This window comes from Hippocampus guttulatus, chromosome 12, assembly GCF_054856545.1.
Source record: "Hippocampus guttulatus isolate MCC_2025c chromosome 12, RoL_Hgut_1.0, whole genome shotgun sequence".
NCBI classification, from domain to species: Eukaryota; Metazoa; Chordata; class Actinopteri; order Syngnathiformes; family Syngnathidae; genus Hippocampus; species Hippocampus guttulatus.
Window position 1 is genome coordinate 9,313,431 of NC_141272.1, and position 25,980 is coordinate 9,339,410.

A 25,980-nucleotide genomic window follows, 5' to 3' on the forward strand; every position below is an offset into this window, starting at 1 on the left:
GTTGTCTTCGTCACGAAAACGCTTGCAGTCAAAATTCCATTTGGTAAATTCAGTCTAAGTGCGTATCACATACTTCACTTATACAGAGAGGCTGAAAATCATATGGGTGAGAATTAAAGATAAAGGAAAGGAAAACATACTGGTATTCTGTTGTGGTTTTTCAAAAAATTTCGAGGACGAGAGTCACAAAGATGTATTACAAACCCAAATTACAAAAAAAATACACGTTTTCCCCTTAACGTTGGCCAGGAGATCAACTTTTGAAGCTTCGGTCGGTGTACAGGAAGAAGCTGGAGTTGACCGTGACAACACGCCTTTTCACATTGAGCATCTGACGGCTCCTCTGACAGTAACTCGTGAAATGAATATGGATAAAAATGTTGAGGAAAGAAAGTCAAGTGAAAAAAGAAAAGTCTTTTTTCATGCAAAATGATCATTTGCTGAGTTTATCAATTTGAATTTCCATGCATTTCAATGAAGCCCCCTTCTGATAAAACAGTAGTTTATCTCGAAGGAGTTTGCCAGAGTGTCACTCATGTCCCGCTGTGGAGAAATGTAAAAAAAAAAAAAAAAAACTAAAAAAGTCCACTTCCTGGCTACCATCGAAGTGCGCCATTTTCACTCTTTCCTTGTGTGACATCTTTCCTTGTGTGATCTGATTCTGTGTGGTGTGCAACGCAGATGTGCAGCAGAGTGTGAGTTTTCAATTTTGCCTTGAGGGATTTTAACAAGGATATGAAATTATATCAAAAGAAAAATGGCAATATCCACACTCAATCTCCTGGAGTTTTCACAGTTATTATTATTATTATTTTTATCATTAATATAACTTTAGAGCTGTCAAAACATGTGACCGTCAATCAAATGTTTGCTTGTTAGTTAGTTTTATTTATTAAACATATAAACAGAGAACACAAATTTGGCAGGAAGTAAAGAGAAGTTAAAAAAAAAAGCCTGAAAAGAAAAAAACTAAAAGTCGTCATTCAGCACAATTTACATGTTCGAAGGAAGTAGGAAGAAGTAAAAAGCTTACCTTGTCTTTGTTCGTTGTGAATTTTAACTTGTTTGGTATTAGAATAAAAATAGATCATTCGTTTAGAGGTATTACAGCCCATCCTGTTTTTTTCACTTTCGAACACCCTGGTGAGATATTTCTTTGACCTTGAAGCATGTCAATTACTCCTGCAAATTCTGAGATTATTAAATCTTCCCAAACATTAAATTCGATCAAAAGATCACCCTAAAAAATAATAAGTGATTGCACAGGTGGTATGGATAAAAAAAAAAAAAGATAATTTCCTGGGCTTCCCAAATGTTATGCACCACATGCAAAAACACAAGTGATGAACACCAGATAACATACAAAACAAACTTGATATTAGTTTTGAATTGAGTGCTTTTTTTTTTTCAATACTTGTGTGATATTCAAGAAAACCACCCGCACTAACACAGAATGTGACCAAAGGGCACACAAACTAGAAAAGGGAAAAACTTTCATTAAATATTCATAGAGCGCTTGGTGACAAAATATGCTTGTCATTGAAATACACTTTTCTAATCATCTACGTTCAAAGTCGGTGATCCAACACATAAAAGAAAATGTCTGGTTTAGAAATACTTTGATATTATGCCATTTATCACAGGATCAAGCTTGCCTCTGTTATGAATGTTGCATACGAAGAGCAAATGATTGCTTCTAATTCAGCTCTGATGCATTGTTGGATTCAATGTGTCACTCGGTGGAATTCAAACAAGCGCCTGGAAATCATACTTTGGGAATTTGTTTGAATCAGACTTGAGCGGAGAATAGAATAAACTACAATAAACAGAGCAGGCGGAGCGTGGTCAGAAATGTGGAGATACACTACATTCATGTTGATCAGAAAGTTTCTACAAATAGGAAGGTGGTTCAATCGTATCGCTGAGTTGTGATGCAAAAAGAGAAAAGAAAATTTCTGAAAACATTAAAATTCAGTCTGCTGAGCACAAGTAATGTCTTTTTAGCAGAGGTACCCAAGACCATGCTTCCATTTTCCGTTATGCTTATCCTCACAAGGGTCCCGTCTTTGGGTACTAGGCAGGGGACACCTTGAACCGGTTGCCAGCCAATCGCAGGGGACACAGAGACAAACAACCATCCACTCTCACACTCACACCTAGGGACAATTTCGAGTGTTCAATCAGCCTGGAATGTGGGAGGAAACCGGAGTACCCGGAGAAAACCCAGGCAGGCCCGGGGAGAACATGCAAACTCCACACAGGGAGGCCGGAGCTGGAATTGAACCCGTACCGTACTGTGAGGTCTACGCACTAACCACTGGACTGCCGGACCACCGGTGCCCAAGACGTCATTTTATAATATTTTTAGAAAACAAGAATAAACTAAACAAAGTCAAGAAACAAGAATCCATCGATCGGGGAAGGAACCGTCACCGGAACCACTTTGCAGGAGCGGGGTGTTGTCAATGTGACCCATTATTTATTTATTTGTTTTCATTCCCAGAAAATGTTGCATTCAGATTGAGGTTGCGCTAAGAGATTTCCGTAACAAAATAACGGACAATCCGGAAAAGTTGGCAGCGCTGCTACTAGTAACATAAGCAACACATCTCCTCTCTGATCTACAGGACTTCTGGTCATCATGTCTAATTGGGACGATTCTACAACTTTGATCAAAATGAACCCACGTTCCTTTGACTGTGGTGGACTAGCTGGAGGAGTCCGTACCTTGCTCACACAATTAGACAACAGCGACCCAACTGAGCCCTTCCAACTGTGATGTGGTGAGGAATGAAGAAGAAAGGGACCAATGTAGGTGATGTTCCAACAGTCGGCATGCACAATCACTTCTTGGAGCATGCGGAGGTGGCTTGGCTGATCTCAGTGGGAGTCTGCAGAGGTCTGAGCGTTTGGGTGTGACTGAGAGTATAATAGCGCCGGGTGTCACGGTGACTCATACGGGAACAGAAGGAAGATGAAGGAGCTGCAAGCAGGAAGAGGAGGCAAGGCATATACGATACGAGAGAAGGAAATGGCCCTTAGGTGGCCCTGCCATCAACTCTCTTTGGGCCAGTCGGGGGAAGCACAGCGGTGCCGTCGGTGAGTCAGTGCGACTCGCAGGAAGGAAAAGTGTGCGCGTCAGCTTGCATAAGCAAGAACGCACGCTGGGGAGCAAATACGTGCCAAGGAAAAAAATGTTGTCGTAGAGTCTTTGTAAAACTTCACAACGCTTACTTTCACATAGACCGAAACAAACCATTAGTGTAACATAATTGACACCAATTGCTGTGAAAAAGGCCAATTCACCACTTCAGTTAAGTACATAACTTTGCGGTGAAACAAATCAGCTAAAGCCAGAGGGTCTTTCAATCCAATTTCAAAATCCAAAATGAAAGAACATTGTATTTCCAAGGGCTGTGCCCGAATGGGTGATGACTCAAATTGAGTATTGAATGGCTCAGTGAAAACAAACGCAGAATCAGAATTTTCCCATTTGAGTTAGAACGCGCCAAAGCATATTGTCGTCAGAGACGAATGTTTGGAGTGCCCTTAAGTCGCCATATGTGTGACGTTTGTATGTGAGTAGTGCACATAGAAGCTACGTGATTCATTCGAGCGGATGCTTGGGTGGTTATGAGGGTATTTGGCCGGCTAACGCCTTGCTGTTAGCTGGCTAACGGCATCCTAGCAACGGAAATATTTGGCCAGCTAACGCCTCGCTGTTGGACAGCTAACGGCTCGCTAGCAGCAAACTACGAGGCATTTGCAAAATTGGACGCTGGGCCTGACTGACAAACTAGCTTAATGCTAGCTAAGATGAGGCTAGTTCAAACGTACTCTAGATGGATTTTAAAATGGGACCGAAGAGGAAACCCATAATTTGTTCTGCCGTTGGTGAGGGTATGGTGCTACGATTAGTTGTTGTAAATGTGTTAACTACCGGTAATCAAATCAAGGCTGGACCTCCATCCATCCATCCATCCATCCATCCATCCATCCAGCACCTCCTATTGACTGTATCCTAACTACATGCGACGACATCCCAGCAAGTTTGAACATTATGGCCACAATGCCATCGGAAATTTGCTGAGAAAACAACACTGTAACTGCTGCTTAAAAAGCCCAACCAGTGTAATTTAATTAGAAAGAAATGACCCAGCATAGAGCAGCCGATGTGCCTCTAAATAACTCAAGTATCTCAAGTGTTCACATCTGCGCTAGTCTTAATTTGGTATTCACATTGCAATTACAATTATAAGCAACCATGCAAACGTACGGGTTAGAGTGCCGACAGCTAAAGCGCTGCATATTATGAATGTTGCAGAGAAACAAGGAGGCAAAATGAGGGATGGGGTATCATAACGCAGGCTAATATTACAGGAGTAAAAAGACTTGGGGAGAAATATGCCTAGGAATGGAAAGAAAATCAATGAGGAAATATGAACACCAACCAGCTAGGCAGACAGAACTGGGGGGCTGAGACAAGCGCAAGACTCAACTGGCAGCAGGAAAGAGAGACTAACAGAGAGTTTATGCAAGTGTGAAATGAAAAGAAAGAGCAAGGGAACGATGACAACAACTGGGATGGGACCCCCTAACGAGGAATACCTCGAGTTCCTTCTACAATGCGGAATTAGAGCATGAGCTGGAGATTAAGGTGGCAGCTCACTCAGGTGTAAGAATTGGCTGATTCTGCTGTCAGAAAGACGCCACCTTCAACAGGCGACGGCTGACAGGCGCATCCATCATGAAGGCGGGCGGCAGTGGGAAGTGTTATAAAGTAGAATGTCAAACAGGCCGCTTAAAGCTACACTAAAGCACTCAGGTGACACGCTACTACAAATGAGTCACGCTCAAATTGTGTTTTCTGTTTTCCTAGTTTGTGTGTGTGTGTGTGTGTGTGTGTGTGTGTGTGTGTGTGTGTGTGTGTGTGTGTGTGTGTGTGTGTGTGTGTGTGTGTGTGTGTGTGTGTGTGTGCGTGTGTGTCAGTTTTGAGAGTGAGCTTTTTTTCCACAAAGGAAAAAATGTGCACTTAAAGGTCCCCAAAGACAGAATTTGACCTTAATTTAGGGGGGGGGGGGGAAACAATTTTAAAAATCCGGGCATCTCCCAAGATAAACTCCAGAATTGTTATAATGTTGTCTCTGAGATCTAATGTTTTAATTCTGAATTAGATTCATCAAAACAACACAGCAGATGTACAACTGTGAAAGTAGGATAGTTACGTTAAATGCATTGATAAAATTGCAACAGAGAGCACACACTAGTGCGCTCGGTCACCTCAGTCTGTCTAGTAACTAGACATTTAACCCTTTCAGGGATAGCGGTTACTACAGTGGACAACTTATCGTGTTATCAGGTTACAGGGTGCATGAAAGGGTTAACATGTGATGTGAATGCTAACACACACACACACACACAAAACAGTTTCTGAATTGAGCATTAAGACCTGCAGTGTGAACCTAGCCATCAATGCCATGCCTTGTTTTTATATTAGCCCTCTCATCCTGATTCTCTGCTTGAATTTGTGAAACAGATGGCAAATGCCTCACCAGCAGCTACAAGCCTTTAGTGGAACATCTTAAAAAAGGTCTGCCAAAAAACAAGACAGCATTATTGCACTACTGCAAAAAACAAAAACAAAAAACAAATCAAAAAACTTTACACTGGTATGAAGCCAACATTTGAGGATACTCTCTGTGGCAGCGTGGACAACAATAGAACAAGCAGAAGCCTGACCATAACGGAACAGAGTGTACACCCACTCCGAATACTCACACTCGTAACACAGCAAGCGTGTCAAGAGGGAAGAAGAAGAAGAAAAAAAAAGGACCTGTTATAGTTTGTGTGTGTGTGTTTTATGTAGCATGTTTTGTTTTTTTCTGGGGACCGGCAAGTTCGAGCGAAACGCTCACTATGTGACTCATCGAGGGGCAGGATGAGAAGAATTGGAGCGGTGCCGGAGAAATTCACAGGTGCTGATTTGGGTGTTTGACACTGATGCACAGTGACGACGATTAGGCAGAGAAAAAGAATGTGGCGACTTTGAAAATAGAATGTAATCTTTTTTTGCCGTGACTTTCAGCTGCGGCGACAACCGAGCGTGCACTAATTCACACAAAAAATTTTCCTAGATGGGGTGATTCAGCTTGCAAACACTCATTGTGTGGTATTAGAGTGACCGAGATGGCTTGCTAAAAACCGGAGAGTCAGACTAACTGGCGGTGGCAGGCCAGAGCTTCATGTTCGTACCAAGGCAAACAATAGATAGCCTCACGTCCAAACTTCCTGTCACCAGCAGCTGTTCAAATATCCATCCATTTTCCGAACCGCTTGATCCTCACTAGGGTCGCGGGGGGTGCTGGAGCCTATCCCAGCCGTCTCCGGGCAGTACGCGGGGGACACCCTGAATCAGTTGCCAGCCAATCGCAGGGCACACAGAGACGAACAACCATCCACGCCCACACTCACACCTAGGGACAATTTAGCGCGTCCAATCAGCCTGCCATGCATGTTTTTGGAATGTGGGAGGAAACCGGAGTACCCGGAGAAAACCCACGCAGGCCCGGGGAGAACATGCAAACCCCACACAGGGAGGCCGGAGCTGGAATCGAACCCGGTACCTCTGCACTGTGAAGCCGACGTGCTAACCACTGGATACCGGGCCGCCCGTTGTTCAAATATCATCGTGCGTATTGGTGGCGGTAGTGAAAACAAACAGGAGGAGGAGACCTTCATCTGACGATATCAGTCCCAGGTTTTGTAATCTTCATATGACGATCGAGTGTGAGGGCAAAAGCCGAGAAGCATTTCGACAAAACTAGACGCGCGCGACCCGGCGGAACTGCTTATCACGGCGACGTACAATTTCCTTTTTGTAGTTCGTAATGCTGCAAAACAGAACAATTCAGTGGGAAAATGTGTTGAAAACAAAACAAAACAACACAAGTGCAACACATATGTTACTACAGATAGCATACTCTCCATTTTGAGACAGTTAGGAGTCCGTCTGTGTTCGCGTCGTGACAAGCACATCACTCGTCAAGTATGTCCTTCCAAAATGTCCTATTTCCCGTTGACTCGAGACGATGACGGTCGCACTCGAGTGAGCCGACAGAATCGCAAGTTAACTGACTGTGCACTCAACGTGACTCATCTCTCCCTTTGAAGGGTTCGTAATATGGGTTCATTTAATTAAGGGTTGGTTAAAGAGACGCTGAGTGCAATCACTTCTTCCAGTTTTTATTCACAAAAGTCTCAGAGGATCCATCCATCCATTCCTTCTCTGCACTGCTTATCTGCTTGTATTACATTTTGGATTTTTTTGTTTGCTTGTTTGTTTGTTTTACAGGTTTTGTGATGAAATGCCGTCAAAAACTTCGTTCACTTTTTCAATAGGTGTGATTATTTTTCCAATTTAGCCTCTTAATTGCTTCATTTATATGAACTGAGCGTGCCCTACATAAGTTATTGGCTTTAACCTGGGGAACAAAACAAAAAACAAACAAAAAAAACACATTTTACACAATTGAGATGTCTGCCTTCCAACATCTTCCTTACAATCTTATAAACAAGACACTCTCATGAGGAATTAAACATAAATGCATAAAAAAAGACTACATTGGTTTGAAACTACAGGCAATGACAGCTGAAACATTCATCAGTCCAAACACGAAAGGCGCTATTACATATGTCAATATTCATCTGATCTTTGATTGTCTGTCAGAGAAGTACGTTGTTTTGGGTGTCGCAGTTTGCAGTGATTGTACAACCAAACACAACCAAACGTGCTCGGCTCAACGGTCTCGGCTTGGTGCCTTCTCCACACTCCTGTAGCCAACTGCACACAATGCGTCCCATTCAACGTATCAATCCGAGTGAGACACGCTAATAACTGATAACAATGGAGAAGAATGAGGATATTTTCTATTTACTGTACTTCTCAGCAACTGGTTGCCTACCTGAAGCGAAGGCTGAGGGCAGGAGGAAAATAAACACTGCGGGATTCAATCCGACAGTGTTTCTCTCTAAACCTGCTAATTCGATACTAACGATGGAGGAACCATGACTAGAAATGACAACCGCCCCCCCCCCCCCCGCCCCAAAAAACACAAAACACGACGCATACTAACATTCGCTTACCTAGTGTCATCATCCACATGATGCACTTTTTACTGCGGCTTCCCATTTTCTTGCTGACATCATCTATCAAGTTGGAACCCCTGACTGGGAGCAGAAATCGTATCTGCTTTTGTAAATTGGGAATGTGTCAAGAGCAAGTCGAGTCAGATGCTGAGCAGCGAAGATATCACGCCATGGCAGAGGGGAAGAACATGCAAAATGCATCTAAAGTCATTTTGTAGCGATGAGAGTCTTTCATCTTTAGCACAAGCAAATGCATTTTGCTAAAAATGGACACAGGATAGATACAAAGACATGACGTTTTTTTTGGGGGGGCGGCGGGGGGCTGACGCAAACAAACATCCAAGCCTCACCCAGCCATGAAATCCTTTAAGGCTGAACAACAACTCCACATTATGCTTTTGATCTATTCCCCAACTGCAGCCTGCAAAGTGTACAAGGAGGAAAACAAAAGAGGACCGGGACCGACAGACGTCTCACTGAGACCAAACAAAGCACAAGCAGGCACATGCCAGTGTGTGTGTGTGTGTGTGTTCCTGACATACCATATTTCATCCACATTTCAGATCGCAGGTACAAATTCGGCAGAGAGGAGACGCAATTGAGAAGGTTGATGACTCAGCCTGACTTCTTTCTGTTCTCATTTGATCCCATCATATGATTGGTTGACATTGATCGAGTTTGGTGCGGTCAGATGATGCTACTGTTTGGCATCTGTCCTTCCATGTTTGTGTTGATAAATCTTCAGGAGCAAAGACACCGAAAAAAGTCTGGAGAAAATAACATGTCAAAAGATGACGAGCGATTTGTCAGTCAGGTGATTCGGTTGCAGCGTGTTCTAATCAACAGTGACACGCGTTCTCCGCATATGAGCATTCACTTGCCGTCCAACGGCACCAGTCAAAGTCATCACGTCAGGCCACACGCTGAAATTAGACTTTGAACGCAACGTATACATTGGCGTGATGATGCATCTCCATTCGGAGGAACGAAAAGGTGAGAAATCAAATCATTTAGCAAGTGCCGAGGACACCCATGGAATGAACAAGCACATGAACTGAGCGACAGAAACGTTTCACAGCGGCATGTGAACTTTCACACACACAAAATAATGTTTGCGGGTTTTTAAACGAGACCTAGCCAACGGGAGGGGGCCACCCCCATGATGCCGAGCCGTACCAATTCAGCATGTAGAGTTTACACATCCCACAATGCACTGGGCCAAATGTAAACAGCGCCAATTTGGCAGGATTAAAAAAAACCAACAACTCGGGAGCTAACTTTTCCCACACACAGACAGAGATGAACCCCCCACCCCCGCCCCCGCCAGAAAAAAAACCATTGTGATTTTAGATTTTCTTTAAAATACATTATTATAGAATTCTGCAAGTTCAAAAAAAAATACAATTAAGAAAAGAGAATACAATAAACCTTATCTTGCATTGCATGAGAAAAAATATATAATTATGCTTCTCTTACATGTCAGGCATTATCTGATCTAATCTAAAATGGAGAATTGAACATTTGCACAGCAACACCGTTTTTTTCTACCCTGTACTGAGTTTACGTTCATGCACCAAATGCTCACAGTTCCATTCCTCCATTTATGATCATCACATCAGTCATAACAAGAGGCAGAATTAATGTTTAATCCCATCCCCGTTGACTCTTCTCCGCGACTCTCGTCATTAAGGAATCGTAAGATTCTAAATTAACTCAAATTTTCAGGCCTCTTCATTGATGTGGAAGATCAGATAATCTAACAACTGGATATTTTCCCGCGTCATCTGGAAGGGCTTTACGTGGAATGACAGCGCCACCTCATCCTGTTGCCTAAAACTCAAACATGCAAGCGAACCGTAGACATCATGTTTTTAATCGAGGGAGTTTAAATCATTCAGGCCTTGTTAAGATGTGTCTGTTAGTGCCCCAGGCGCACACACGCACGCATAAAAAAAAAAAAAAATAATCGCAGATGCAAGAAGCGGTGTGATGTGCTGAGCTCCGCTGCTCCCAAATGATGATGTTCTTCATGAGAGGGAAAAAGATGGCCGCAGTCTGGGATGCGTCAGCCTGCTGGGCGACACCACACCTCTCATCGTCTTGTACTTCCCCCCTTCATCCCGACTCGACCTTTCCTACCTACCTCCCTCCTCTCTCCTATTCCACCTCCACGCACTGCCACAGCAGAGAGCGATTGAGCAGAGCGCGTGTGCATCGGTGGCGGGCAGCCCCGCTAACAGTAATCGTATTCTGAGAGGCAGAGCATAGAATTTAAAAAAAAAAAAAAAAAAGATTGCCCTCATAAAAGCAGAAGCGGCGCTGACGGGAAATAAATAAATCCACCATAAAAAAAGGAGAAAGGAATTGAAGCATATTCGCCCTTTAAACTGGAGCAGTGTCTTGTGTAAATAACACGGCTGAAATCAACTCGTGAAAATCGGGAGTGGTGCACATGCGGGAAGCGTATGCGCATCCAATCAAGTATGAGGTGCTCTGAAACAGGCGGCAGGCAGAGCTGCCATAAACGGGGCTCAGCCCATTTCAACTTTAAGGAAACAAGCACACCAGGATGAGGTTTAATACATAAAAAATAGAGCAATCTGGCAGTCATTGTTGGCCTCATCATTTCGGACAGGATATGTACCCAGACGAGATGATGACAGTGATTTTACAATTTATTCATAGTCCAGTGAGAGAATCACCGCAGTGAAATGAAACAAAAATGAGAACATGGGGTGGGGTGGGGGTCGGATAAAACGGATAGGACGCTATTAGTAAGAAGAAAATCAATACGACTTAAGGAAGTCTGTTCGAAGGAGGTGATAGAAGATTGGAGATGTGCCTGCAGAATGGGGGTGGGGGGGAAATCAAGACAAATGAGTCAAAGAAGCCAAAGATGAAATTCTGGCATCAGTTCTTTATATTGAGCAAATGCACTGCGAAGATGTACTGTAAATTGCCGCCTCGACCCAAAAAAAAAAAAAAAAGAGTGAATTGGGACACTTGCTTTCTATTTCAGTCAATCCACTGGGAGCAGCTTGTTCATTCACTTTGAGAGGGAATTCTATTACCTCAAGAATGGAAAACAAAAGCCACTATAGGGAGTCTCCGTTTTAGTCCCCCCCACCCCCAAAAAAAAGAAAATGAAAGAAAAATGAATGGATTTGGCACGAATCTGAAAATGACAACAAACAGCACTGAAGCCTCCAAGAAAACAACGCAACCCGAAAAGCTTTCATTCACTTTTACGTTACGGCGAGGAGATGGCAGCTCACTTGCAAGCTCAGAAAAACATCGATGAAACAAATCCATTCTGCATAGCTGCAACGGCTTTGTCAAGAATATGACATCTTAGCAGTGTTGACTCGGTGCAATCCGCCACCAAACTGAAGCAAGAGGAATTGACGAGGATGAAAAACATTCAGTATTTTGTCGACTTGGCATGTTACTGTTTACAAGCTTTGTGGGGACTTTGTGCTCATCTCATTGCAGTGCTGATTCTAAACTGACCAGGCAAAAGACTGTGTCAAGCGCCCGCGTTTTGTGAGTGATTGGTTCCCCCAGTGAAAGAGTAGCCAAGTTTAGAAGTGGGCAAAGGCAATCTGTACCACAACATGGATTGAGGTAATTTCTTTAAAAACCCAAACAAACTTCTGCTGTGAATGCAATTTGCTCCGTATTTTATAGTCGTGCTCCTATTCAGTCACCGGCACACCTCTGTTACCTGAGGATTTTGATTAAACTACGGTGGAATAGCTTCATCCGAAAAACACCCGTCCGTCTTTTGCTAACACGTGCACACAAGACTAGCAAAGAGGAGCAGAGCAAGGAACCTCAAGCAGTTGATGATTCAGATGTGACGCAAAATTGGCAATGTTTCTCCTTGACGGGTAATGTTATCATCCCTCTCTTTTTAAAAAAAAAATTATACACCCCCCCAAAAAAACCCCACTCGGAACATATTGAGTTCTAGTTTTGTGAACGGCGTAAATCCTATGCGCCACACAGTGGTTTGAGCTGTTGTTAGTAAATTCGCAGGGCAGTGAATTGAGAGGTAAAGGTCTGCGCCGGAGTGGGAGTGACAGCAGTCGACTTCACTCGTGACCAATCAAAATCATTCCCTTTAGATGTGGTGCACAAATTGCACAATGACAGTCTTGACATGCTGGCGTGCAGACAACTGCTTTTTGACAATACACCTTTTGTCCAAAACATCTGTGCCATGAGATGGGTGCTTGGACATGGCCCCCCCAGCCCCGTCTCCCCATCCTAGCCTGATCATTCGTGTCAGGATCGGCCAACATTTGAACCCTGCTGGAGATGCACTGTCGATGAACAAAGAAGTCATGCTACCAACGTAACAGCTGTGGCTAACGTTGGGATTTCACTCTTGTAAAATGTGTCTTGGCTCAGTAAACGTTTAGGAACACTGAAATACGCATGACATGTTCTTGACTTTGAAGGTTTCACTGAATGAAATAAGGTGTGTCCAATCCCAAATTCAACTGTTCTGCGTGGTGTAAAAGGGACTTAATTGTGCCTTAACAACAGTCTTCAAACCTGAAAAGAGGGATTTCATATTACGTCCCTCGTCCAACCCCTCCTCTCTACCCAACAGGCCTCGGTAAGCAACTGTATTGCAAAACGTCATTCATGACTATTTTCTCTGCAGGGGCGAACCAAGGCTTTTCACAGCTAGGCAGCCTCCCCGCAATGCACGTGTGAAGCCTAACACACTATTACGGACAGCCTGCACTTCCCACATTGCAGTAATTACTCATTTTATTGCGTTCCCTTTTTAAGAGGCAGGCTGTTGTCAATGAGCTCCATGCGGACCGAGAGGGCCAGTCTTGGGAGGCCGGGGGCTGCAGAGGCTGCGCGTTGTGTGATTTGTCGCGCAGCGGTTTGCTTGGCAGGTGGCGGCGTGTTTGTTTTGGAGAGGATTTGCACGTCTGCTAAAAATGGCGGCGCTTGCTCGCGTGCGCAGCCACGAAGCGGAGCTCATGCATAAGTGCTGATGGGCACACATTAAAACAAGGCAAACGGAAGCTGCCAACTAATGTCAGATTGATCAGTCGGCTGCCGCGCACTTGCCACAGCCTGATGCGCCTCTTTGATGCAACCCACTAAACACATGATGTGGCCATCTATTCCACCCACAAGCGTGAATGTTACTAGAGAGGCGAGGGGCACGCTTCGGCGATAGCAATTTATCTATCAGCAATGATGCCGTTTTACAGCCTCATCCTGCTGTTCATACCATCTGGAGAATAAGAAACATCCATGTACATGCAAGTCATGAGCAAACACTCATTAGGCTGCCTGGTAAATGCAAATAAACGAATCAATCATGACAGCTGCTTCCATCAAAATAATAGCATTGGTCATTCCCATAATATGGAACAATGTGGGTCAATACTGCTGCATTTGGTTTTAGGATTTCAACTGTCATCAACAGATTAAAACTGCTAAAGAATAAATCTGTGTCTGATGTTTCTTAGGCATATTTGATTAAAATTATTCTTATGACAACACACAACTACATGTGTGAGCGACAAAAATGCACCCTCTGAAAGCCTGCGGTGGCTGAAATATATCCCATCAGGTTTTTGCAAGACTTCTCCACTCCGTGACAACGAGGCACTCCAAAACGGCCACGCTAGCACCAAGCCCGCGTCCACCGGCAGGCTAGCATCTAGGAATATTTTTTCCCCCCTCCTCGCTCTTCCACCTGAGGGCCACTCACGTCTGAAAACAAAGCGCTCGAAAGCGGCCACACCAGCAGACTATCTAAACGGTAGAAATAGCTATGTAGCTAACCTCTTATCGCAAGTGACCGGATAACCGTGGATGTGAATGAAGGTGCTCAAGTTTTCATATGGAGGGGCGACTCAGGGCTTGAGTGCAACACTGGGCCCTGTTTCTTCTATGCCAAATAAATAAATAAATTAACTCATTCACTCCCAAAGACATTTTTAAACGTCTTTTCAGACTTGGTCCAGAATTGGCTGGTCCTGAATGAGTTTTAATGAAAACAAGAACCTCAAATGTTCAACACAATTGTTTCAAGGATGCTAGCTGAAACAATTCCATTCAGGAAACAAAACAAGGTCCAAAAAAATTCAGCAAAGAATGCTGGCCCAAGATTGTGACGGAAAGGTCCCGACAGTGAGACACAGGTCAGTTGGGCAGTGTAAGGGTGAGCTGTGTGAAACGTTGTTTCCCCTAAGCCCACAAGCCTATCTGCAGTCTTGAGCATGTTCAGCTCCAGGGCATCAGCCGCTCTACCTATGTCCTGTCAAGATGCACATTCCCTGTCGGTGATCCGCAACCTTCAGAAGCGTGAGAGAGCGAGACGCGCTGATATGCAGACATTCGTGGAGAGAGAGAGAGAGAGAAGAAGGAGTGGAAACTCCACAGTACACACACAGGATCCGAGTACCGCTGAGGTTTTCTCAAACGAAGTTTGTTGACTGCATCATCCGGCAACCTGCCTGTCTTGCTCGGCAAGCCGCAGGCGTTCCATCACGCATTGCAGCTCGTCGCACACAGGCTGTTCAAAGGACTTTCGGAGCACACAGAACAGACCAAATCATTCAGGCCCAAAATGGCATGTTTCTTGTGGATTGCAATGGTGGTGTGTGTATGAGTGTGAAGGAGGGAGAGACGCCAGATTTTATTCAAATACCAAGTCGAGCGTGATCAGGTCGTTAAACAGGGCATTGTTGAACTCCGCTTTATGGAGCAACAGTCTCCTGTAGATGGTGACGGCTTGCGGGCCTCGACACACTGACAGGAGCCATTCGCAGAAAACTGGTTCTGAGTAGCTTCCCTCTATGATGGTCATTTCCGTTGTCAGCTGGTTTCTAATCTGCTTATCGACGACTGTCTTCACTCATGTCGGACGGCTTGTTCTTTGATTGCGGGTAACACACAAACACGTCTTCACAAGTAATGAAGGACGTCAATTGTGTCCTAACTTGTGCTGAAAGCAATAGGGGTGGGGGGTGACGTCAGATATTCACGGGTCTAATCTATGCGATAATCTATAATCTATGCGATAAATCCTGGGTACGACGTTAAACTGCATCCAACTGGTCCTCCAGGTTGGGGGTTGGGCGTGAGGTTAACAACCTCACCCTGTAAAACAAAACCTGTTACAGAAACGACGAGAGGAAGCCATTCCGGTAAACCACGGCGAAGAAGAGACGGCACATCCTTGGATGTATCTATGACGGGGCCGGGTGAAATCCAGCAGGAAGCCCGACCCCTGATGACCCCGATCTTTGGAACCAAAACCAACACCAGAGTAGGCACCTGGAATGTGCGCACAATGTTCCAGTCTGGTCGCATGGACCAGGTGCTGAAGAATATGAGGGACTATCGCCTGGACATCTTAGGCGTTAGTGAAATGAGGTGGACGGGGCAAGGGCGTCTCGTGGTTGATGGAGCAACTTTTCTGTACTCTGGGAAGCAAGACCACCATTCTCATGGAGTCGGCATCATCCTCTCCAATAGTGCAGCAAAAGCATTGATTGGATGGAAGCCGGTGAATGAACGGATTATTACAGCAAGGCTCTACACCAGATATGCCAAAGTAACCATCGTACAAGTCTATGCCCCAACCGAAGCTGCCTCAGCGGACGATAAAGACACCTTCTACAACCAGCTCCAGACCGTGCTTGAGGAGATCCCCAGACATGACATCAAAATGCTGATTGGAGACTTCAACGCAAAACTGGATAATGACAGAAGGGGCCTGAATGCCACAGTTGGACCACATGGGTCTGCAGGCTCCACGAACGACAACGGGGAGAGACTGTTGATGCTAACCAGTACCAACGGCCTCAGCATTGGCAACACCTTTTTTGAGCACAAGCGGATCCACAAAGTAACCTGGGTTTCACCTGGTGGCGGCACCCAGAACGAACTGGACTACATCTGCATCAACACAAGGTGGCGCTCGTCATTGCTCGACGTTCGCTCCCACAGAGGTGCAGATGTGGGTTCAGACCACTTCCTTGTGGTGAGTAAAATCAAGCTGAAGCTGAAGAAGGTTTTGAAAAAGGTGCAGCCCAAGAGACCTTACGCAGTGGACAAGCTAAAGGATAACATATCAGAAAGCTTCTGTGAGGAGTTGAGTAGGAAGCTCAAGGTATCACAACACCTTGCAAACATCGAGGAGCAGTGGAGTATGTTCTCTTGTGCCATTGCTGAAACTGCAGAAGCAGTTATCGGCAGAAAGAGGGGTACCAACAAAGAGAGATGGATAACAGACAACACCTGGAAGTTGATTGATGAAAGGAAAGTGGCCAAGATAAAAAGAGAACAAAAGAGGAGGCTCCGGAGCTGGAGGATGGAAGACGAGGAGTACAGGCGCTTGGACAGGGCAGTGAAGAAGAGTTGCAGGAAGGATAAAAGACAGTGGCTAGAAGAGAAAGCAAGAGAGGCACAGGAAGCAGCCGAGAACAACAACACGACGACCCTATACAAGATCGTGCGGGAGCTAACCAACTCCAGGAGCAGCTCTAGCGTGCCAATCAGGAGCAAGGATGGCAGGACACTTCTAAGCGACGAGGAGCAAGAAGCAAGATGGCTGGAACACTTCAGGGAAGTTCTCAACCAACCAATGCCTCCCGTGCTCTTCAATTTCGATCAAGAGACATCAGCTCCAGCTCTAAATATTACATCGAAAGAGATATCCGAGACTGAGGTTGCCAGAGCAATCAAGGGCCTTAAGAACAACAAGGCACCGGGACTCGATGAGGTAGCTGCCGAGATGTTGAAACACGGCCAAGACGCTGTTGTGGAGAGCCTTACCCACCTGTTCAACCTGATTTGGCATGCTGAAGAGGTTCCTGCCGACTGGAGACGTGGGGTCATTGTCACGCTTCCTAAGAAGGGAAACCTCGCAGACTGCAATAACTGGCGGGGCATTACACTGCTGTCAATCCCCAGCAAGGTATTCTGCAGTGTCCTGCTACATCGCCTTAAAGATGAAGTGGATAACATCTTGAGGGAAGAGCAAGCCGGTTTCAGGAAGGGAAGGTCTTGCGCCGAACAGATCTTTACCCTTCGAAACATCATAGAGCAGTGCCAAGAACTTCAGACACCACTCATGATCAACTATATCGATTTCAAGAAAGCCTTCGATAGCATCCACCGGGAGTCACTGTGGCAGATCGTCTAGCTGTATGGTGTACCCCTCAAGTACATCAACATCTTCAGTTCATTGTACCACAACTCAACCTGTTGTGTCAAAACCAACAGTGGCACAACTGATGATTTTGACATTGTCACTGGTGTAAGACAGGGTTGCATTCTGTCACCCCTACTCTTCATCATCATAATTGACTTTGTGATGAGGAAGTCCATCACAGGGGAAGAAGTTGGTATCAAGTGGGGAGGGAGCAGACTAGCTGACCTGGAATTTGCAGATGATTTGGCTCTGTTAAGTCACACCCAGCCCGCACTCCAGGAGTTGACCAACAATCTGCATGAGCACGGAGTTAAGGTCGGTTTACGAATTAGCCAGGAAAAGACCAAGGCCATGGCCGTCGGACAGCACCAACACCTTCAACCACTCACTCTACACCAACATGACATAGAGTACATTGACAGCTTCACATATCTTGGGAGTAACATCTCAAATACAGGTGGTGTGGAGAAAGACGTCAACAGTAGACTTGGTAAAGCTGCGGGAGTGTTCCAACGCCTCCGCAACATCTGGTCATCGAAAGCCATCACTACGACCACCAAGCTACGCCTCTATATGTCAGTGGTTATCCCAACAGCGATTTACGCCTGTGAGACATGGATGAAGACAGCCAACATTACCAACAAGTTAGATGTCTTTCATCGGCGTTGCCTGAGATCCATCCTGAGGATCTCATGGAGAGACCACATCACCAACGAGGAGGTGATGAAGAGGGCAGGAGTGGCTGAACTGTCAGACATTGTCTCTGAAAGGAGAAGGAAAATGATCGGCCACGTACTCCGGCTGCCAAGAGAGAGACCGGCAAGTGTGGCCATGGACTGGATGCCAGAGGGTGGAAAGAGGAAGAGAGGTAGGCCAAAGAAGACGTGGAGACAGACTGCCAAAGAAGACCTCAGTGAGATGGGTGTCAGCTGGCATGGAGCAAGAAAGGTCGCCAGTGACCGGAACAAATGGAGGAGGCTCGTCGCCCAATGTTCCAAATAGGAGCGGGCGGAACTAACTAACTAACTAACTAACTAATCTATGCGATTGCTGTCAACCTTCTGATGTGGTTAGTTGGGATGATGTAAAAACACACTCCTTTAGACGTTCACAGAGCCAAAGTCGCGTTCTTGCATGGAGTTCATTTCAAAACTGTTCAACCTTAGGAGCGGTCGGCTTGAGAGGTTCCACTGTAGTACACTTAGGCTTACAATTATACTGTATTTGTATTTATGTATGTGTGTGTGTGGGGGGGGGGGTAATTTGGCTGGTGGGAAGGGGTTTGGGGGTGTGTGGCAATTGAGACAACTTTCTTTTCTCTGCCAAGGTCCTCACACCTTCCAGTTTTTGTTTGGCACAGAGAGCCCAAAGGCATCAATATGTGGTACATGAGGTGTTGGTTAACAAAAACAAACAACACCCCATGCTGGCAACCTCCCCTCCCCACGTGAAACGCCCTGCCTTTCCACATGAACGAAACAGACTTTTGCTTGAAATCATCGCATTAGACACCATGACATTCGCCTTATGTTAGACTGGACTGATGCCAGATTAAAGAGAGGGCACGCACGGAGACTCAGACAAGGGTAATAATAACGGCAGACGAGCTAGCGTCTAATTCAGTAACATTTTGGACACAATCAAGTAGCAAGCCTTCCCCTTTACAATGATAACAGCCACCTCACATGCTATACCAGACAGGCGAGACAGTGAAATGTTAGATAATTCATTCCAAAATAACAAAACAAGACAGGCTTAAACTCATCGAGCATCAGGCTTTAAAATGAAAAGTGCTGTTTAGTCTTAGCTTTGACCAGAGCACTTCAAATGCTGCTATTTATCATAATCTCTGACGCTCCTGTGTAAGAATAGAAGACAACCGTAATCACTTATTATCCCATTCAAACAGCAGCATGAAAAAGGAAACTAAGACGATTGGCTTTTTCTACAGTGTGTGTGTGTGTGTGTGTGTGTGTGTGTGTGTGCATGCGTGCGTGCGTGCGTGTGTGTGTGTGTGTGTGCAAACACATCAACAGAAGGAGCTTACACAAGCTCAAGTGTACAGTTTGCCCATAACTCGATCCAGTCACATCGGTACTGTCTTTTTCTTTATATTATCTAACATATATTGCACGAGCATGTCTCCAAACCTACAGTGGTACTTCGATTTACGGGTGACCTAACTTTTTCATGATACAAGCCGCTGCCCACCCCATCTGTTGGAGCTACGCTCAAGGAAATGCCACCAGAATGATGAGATGTCAGTAAAATGTAGGAGACTGGACTGTCTCAGAAGTGTTTGTTATTTATTCCTTTAGTGTGTATTCACAAACAAGGAAATCACAAAATAAATTCTGTAGGGGGAGGGGCTATAGAATTTATTTTGTGATTTCCTCGCTTGATTTTCTGTTTTGATGCATTATTTTCAATTTTTGTAGTTTCAATGAACTAATCGTTAATTTACGTTTTTCGGAGGCGGTCATGAACGCCTCTCAAGTCGAACGGAAGGAGCATAGCTCCATCTCGTGGATGCATTGTAGATTGCGTTTTATAATCCAGTGCATCCAATATATGAAAAACATTACAAAATAGGCCATTCATTGAAGGTGCATCTCATAATCCAGTACGCCTTTTAGCGTGGAAAATACGGTACGATAAAACACCTCCTAATATAAGGAATAGAGTTGACAGATTCCCGTCATCGACCTTCCAGTGCGGGCTCTAACTACAGCTCATTCATCAACTTAGTACTCCCCTAACTTCAAAATTGGATGAGTAAACCAATAAAAACAGTCTTGAGAGTCGTGAGCAACCAGAATCGAATCCAGGAACCAGAATTGGAACCGAAATCATTCCAATTCAAACAAGGCATCCACCAGGTGGAAACTGAGCTGAAGAGCAAACGTTGTGAATAAATTGTAGCGTTTTTGTGTTCCAATAATTAAAAAAAAACAGTCAAAAATAATGCAAGCGGATCGAATATTTTCCGCAAAAGTCAGTTTGTCTGTACCAAGCCCAAGTAAAAGATGGGTGGGTTTCATCAGGAAAGGAATCTAATCTGAAAAACCGTCCAAGACAAATCATGCCGGTGACTACTTGATGTGACAAGCCCAAAGTCACAACAACAACATCAGCGACATGATTGAACATATTTAAGGATGATCTTTCATGTGAAGCAAATACAGTACAACCTGAAGCGACCTCATTAACTTCCATTAACGATCCTTCATTTTGATGCCACAAAGTTATTCTAGAGCTGAATTCTATCTCACGTCCCAGTTTTGCTTCCATCCATTATTCGCATACACCCTTGATTTACGTCCTCAGATTTCAGCTGCCTGTGACTGCCGGGGCTCCAGCGGTGCATTTTAAAAAGGTGTTGATGGATGGGAGAGAATTGAGCAATGGCCTCTCCCCAAAACTGATCCTCCCCAGTCTGTCTCGGATTTTAGGGTGTTGTCTCATTTCAAAGTGTTCCCAAGAATGATTTCATAACATCACAAAAAGTCTTACGACTGCTGCAAAGTATGTGGAATGAAATACGGCGGAACGACTGGACTGTTTCACTTTGGTGTCTCACCTGCATCCGGGCAAGTCACATCCGTAAATATGTCGACACATCTGAGATGGTGACTGGCAGGATGCTCAAAGGGCCTCTGTGTTATGTGATGATGTGTTTTGTGTACTGTGAAATAAATGCTTTACAGTATATGAGGAGGAGGAGGCCCATTATTCAATAAGAAAAGCCATCAAAACTGAATATTTCTTCCCAAGAACCCGCTTTTGTGTAACGACGCAATATTGACATGCTGTAATTTTGCCACACATTAGCATGGGCCAGTTTGCATTAAGTAGTGTTACGACCGATGACACAAACATGATTACCATTAAAATGACGAAGTTGGCGTTTCCCGTCGCATACATTCCATGTCACAAAAAGTACTGTATCTTGATGATCTCACGTCAAATTGAAATTCTCGCAGGAACTGAATAAAGACACAGAGATCATCTTGTCGAGCTCTGATTACTGATCTTATTTTTTTTTAATCAATTTAAAAAGTCATTCTGTGTCATTTTTGCAAAGCGGTAATAATCCATCCATCTGTTTTCTGAACCGCTTTATCCTCACAATGGTCGCGGGGCAGGCTGGAGCCTATCCCAGCCATCTTCGGGCCGTAGGCGGAGGACAACCTCAACTGGTCCAATCGCAGGGCACAAACAGACGAACAACCATCCGCGCTCACACTCACACCATGGACAATTTTTGTGTTCAATCAGCCTGCCATGCATGTTTTTGGAATGCGGGAGGAAACTGGAGTACCCGGAGAAAACCCGCGCAGGCACGGAGTGAACATGCAAACTTCACACAGTAAGGCCGGAGCCAGAATCAAACGCTGCATCTCTGCACTGTGACGTCGACCGGGACGCCCAAGGGATAATAAAGTGAAAATAATTTTCTGACAAATTAAGTGATTTTTTTAAATAATGAGGACATTCATCATTTCTTGCAGCCGAGCTGGTGATCCCTTACGACACACTAATGTGCCAGCGATTTCATGATTATGTTCTTCTACGTCCACAAATGTTCCTCCAATAGAGGAGGTGACCCAGCTGACTCTGGCCAAAAGGCAGGGCCATATAGTCAGACAAGCACTGACAATCATGCGATGTAAAACCCCCTCGACTGGCTAACAACACTAGCATTGATGTTGTAGCAATCATAAAGCTTGAAACAACCTCCAACTAAAACACAAGCAGCAGCAAAACAAACAGAAACGCATACAACTCATACGTCAAAGCCATGCTGTATATCAGCCACAGATTTGAACATATTCATAAAACAAATACAAACAAAAACATCACCCAAGTACACACCAAGTCCCATCTGCAATCAATAAAGACCCCAAGCCACTATTTGTGGAAAATGGTATCCAGTAGAGTACAACAATACAAATGTGAATTGAAGTCGCGTTAGAATGTTATGGAGATGCCCTGACATCTGTTTGATAAGACTTGTGGTGGTGGTTGGGGAGGGGGGGGGGGTCACTTTACCTGCCTTAGGCCATCCTTGCCACTCTGCATGATCCGAAGGGCGTAGTTGGAGCGCTGGCCTTTGCTGTTGAATTCAATGTGGCCTGTTAAACCCTCCAGCTCTACCTGTCCAACAAAGAAACAGCACATTCAAAACTTCTCCACCGACTCCAGCTCACTTTGCCCTTATCAGCAATTATTATATGAATCACTGGAGGGGACACCACTCGCTCTTCTATCTTCTTTTTTTTCTCCCTTCAGTTAAATGTAAAAGAAAAAGATGAAACCCATTTGTTGAGCTCTAATTAATCTCTGTTGGCAAACAATAACACAGCAGTCATTATGTTTAACTGAACGATATTTTATTCACTGACCCGCGGTCCACTGCCTTATAGGATGAGGACCAGTCTTTTAAAATTCATTAATGATATAAAAAAATATATATCATGGCTTTGGTGCTAACAAGTATGAGATTACTGTATATATATACACAGTATATATATACTGTATATGATTGAATTTTTGGATTGGATACAACTTTATTGTAAATGTGCTATATATGTATATATATATATATATATATATATATATATATATATATATATATGTACTGTATATATATACTGTGTATGTGTGTGTGTGTGCGTGTGTAACATTTTCTACTAGAATTTGGAATTCAAAATTGTACGACAAAGGCATCAAAATATTTCACAAAGACAAAAGTGACACTGTTAATGTGAACAAAATATGAAAGATTAAAATTTTTAGGACGAGAAAAGTAGAGAAAAAATGTTAACATTTTTTATGACATTGTTTTATTGATGATGCAAGGCATCATTGCAACTTTGGTTTTCCTTGGGGAAAAAAAGTATGATTATTCTCCAAACAATGCGAATTTTTAGTTGTTGCAATTTTATTTTTGCAGGAATTTTGCCATTCACTATTTTTCATTCAAAATGTCCTTTTGCATTATTTTTGCAAATGCAAAGAAAAAAATGCATTATTGTTTGCCACTTGTTTGCCACTATAATTTCTATAGAAATATAGATTCACTGTAAATTAAAGTGTATCTCATCATTCTTAGTATACAAAGTTAATCAGATTTTCAATTTTACAATAAAGTGAATTTAAAGGATATTTTTAATACAATGTTGAGACCAAGTAACAGTAATTTGTTTTGGATGAAAAAAAAAAATCATGAATGAAGTATTCCCCATTTGGATTTGACCCCCTTCGGACACCTTCCAAGGGCATCTGGGTATAGCCATAGGCCTCATTCCTGATTTATATGGGCATACAAATATCTCCCCCTGCCAAAATAATGAACATTTACATAAAGGCATGTTGAATTATTATGAAGTCCTGCCGAGGCCAACTTACCATCCTCAGGTAATTCATGAGGCTGGTGCCGTGCTCCCAGATTTTGGAGGACTTGCAAGAGAGCTGAGTGGCGCCTACATTTTGGCTACGATTCAGCTCCTGGACCGCTGCCACCACCGCATATACCGCATCAAAGAAAAGAGCTGAGGAGAGCTGCGCAAGAACGAGGGGGAGATAGAGAGGAAGGTGGATGTATTATGCATGCACACACACCAACTGCTCAAACTCAGAGAGAGCAAACTCCGAGTGAAAGATGAGCAGTTGCCATTCATTGTCTTACACCAGGGGTGTCCAGAGTTTTTCCTCTGAGGGCCGCAAATAGAATCATTGAACGATGCAATGACCACTTTGACATTCTTCACCTTTATGCTAACATCAATCCATAAGGCATATCCAAGCTATTGTTTTTATCATTTTAAAGTTACAGTACAATGGTACCTCTACCTACGAAATTAATATGTTCTGGGAGAAAGTTTTGTAAGGAGAGACGCGTTTTCCATGTAAATGCCCTAATCCGTTCCAAGCCGCCCCAAAATTCAGACATAAATGTTTTCTAAAGCATAAAAATGCATCAAAAATATAAAATAAAAACATGTTACAATTGGTCGTTTGCTTTTGTCGGCTTTTAACAATCCTTCGAAAATGTCCAAGGCAAACAGCATAGTGAGTGATCGCCTGACTGATGAGCACTTTTTCTGAGTGATTCACATTTACGTAAAACTATCGGAACACCTTATGGCCCGAGGGGCGAATGACGAGGACACTGCATTGACACATATCTACATACATAGACACATACGGTAGAGGTCCCTCTTAGCCAATGATATGCCAGGATAATGCTCGGTAGTAGCCAATGGCAGAGCAGCTCTAAGTATGTTGTGTTCATAAAACTCGGAGCTGCGAGTAGCAGCCCATACTGTATTTTTACCTTTTGTATCTGAAATTTCATTCGTAACAAGAGGCGTTTTGTAATTTGAAAATTTAGTATGAAGAGACGTTCGTAAGTAGAGGTACCACTGTATTTTGAAAAGTGCTACATCACAGCTTTCTGTAAAAGATGAAAAATAGTTTGTATTTTTACACTTTTTCGACACCGAAACCTTTCAAGCTAGAAATTACCTGCGGCCTGGAATTTGGACACCCCTGGCTAGGAAGATATTGGCATGCAGTTGCTGTACCACGTGAGCCCTGCAGGAACACTTGTACGTCAGACTACGTTAGCGTCAAAGACAGCAGATCACTTCTTCGAGGGGCTAAATAACTTAAATCTTGCTAAAGTGCCATCAGCCTTTTATTCTTTTAACTTTAAGCTAATTAGTCATAAAGGCGTATTGCTGCGAGCTGAGAAGTATTCAAGCAACCTGCTGTGAGAGCAACTGTAGAGCTTTCTATCATGCTGCGTTCTAATGCTTATTGCCTTCTTTCAGCAGCCAGCTCGTGCACAACAGAGGGGGGCAAATTGTTGAGCGCTCTCTCATCGCCGGCATTCATTCGGTTCAAGTACAGATTTGCTCATTAATCGACTGTTCAATTGGCTTACAACTAGGTACTTGACAGTCGAAGCAGAAGAAATCATGTGATTTGCTTCATGAACGCGCCGGAAGAAACAATACATCTCAATATGAAATCTTTTCATATATACAAACATAGTATTTGCTTTTAACTTCTCAACTCTACAGGACATCAGCACAAAACGCTGATATACTTTGATAATCTCGACCATGATATGAATGTTTCTAATATTTCAACGTCTTTAGCTGAGTCACTAAATAGAGCGGTGATGTCAAACTCATTTTAACTCAGGGGCCACATGGAGAAAGATCTACTCAAAAGTGGGCCGGACCAGTAAAATCATGATACATAACAATTGAGGGCTGTTTATTCAGTTGGGCTGTAGCTACTTTGATATTTACGTGAAAGTAAGTTTACCAAATCATCTCGCGGGCCAGATTAAACTCATTGGCGGACCTGTTCTGGTCCATGGGCCATAAATTTGACACCCCTGACATAGAGGCTTCGGAAGGAGTAACCAAAAAGACATTCGAATGATCCGGGCTCCATCTTCAAAGAAATTAATTGTGTGTATAAACTATTTTTTTGACAATTTATTTCGACTGACATAGCATGACAATAAAGGAAGTGTCGTGTGACACACACACGCGGGCACACACACACACAAATATATACATGTGTGTATATATATATATATATATTCATTCATTCAT

General features: G+C 43.8%; 1 protein-coding gene across 5 annotated transcripts in view; it reads right to left on the reverse strand.

Annotated features, from left to right (window-relative positions):
* The window catches only part of grik4 (glutamate receptor, ionotropic, kainate 4), a 249,915-nt gene that overhangs the window by 29,222 nt on the left and 194,713 nt on the right, over positions 1-25,980 (reverse strand). For all 5 annotated transcript variants that reach the window (XM_086125398.1, XM_086125396.1, XM_086125397.1 and 2 more), the window contains 2 exons: positions 23,756-23,908; positions 22,397-22,501 (listed from right to left, as the gene is read on the reverse strand). In XM_086125398.1, coding sequence (XP_085981524.1) covers positions 22,397-22,501; positions 23,756-23,908 — 258 coding nt within the window. The remainder of the gene's footprint in view (positions 1-22,396; positions 22,502-23,755; positions 23,909-25,980) is intronic.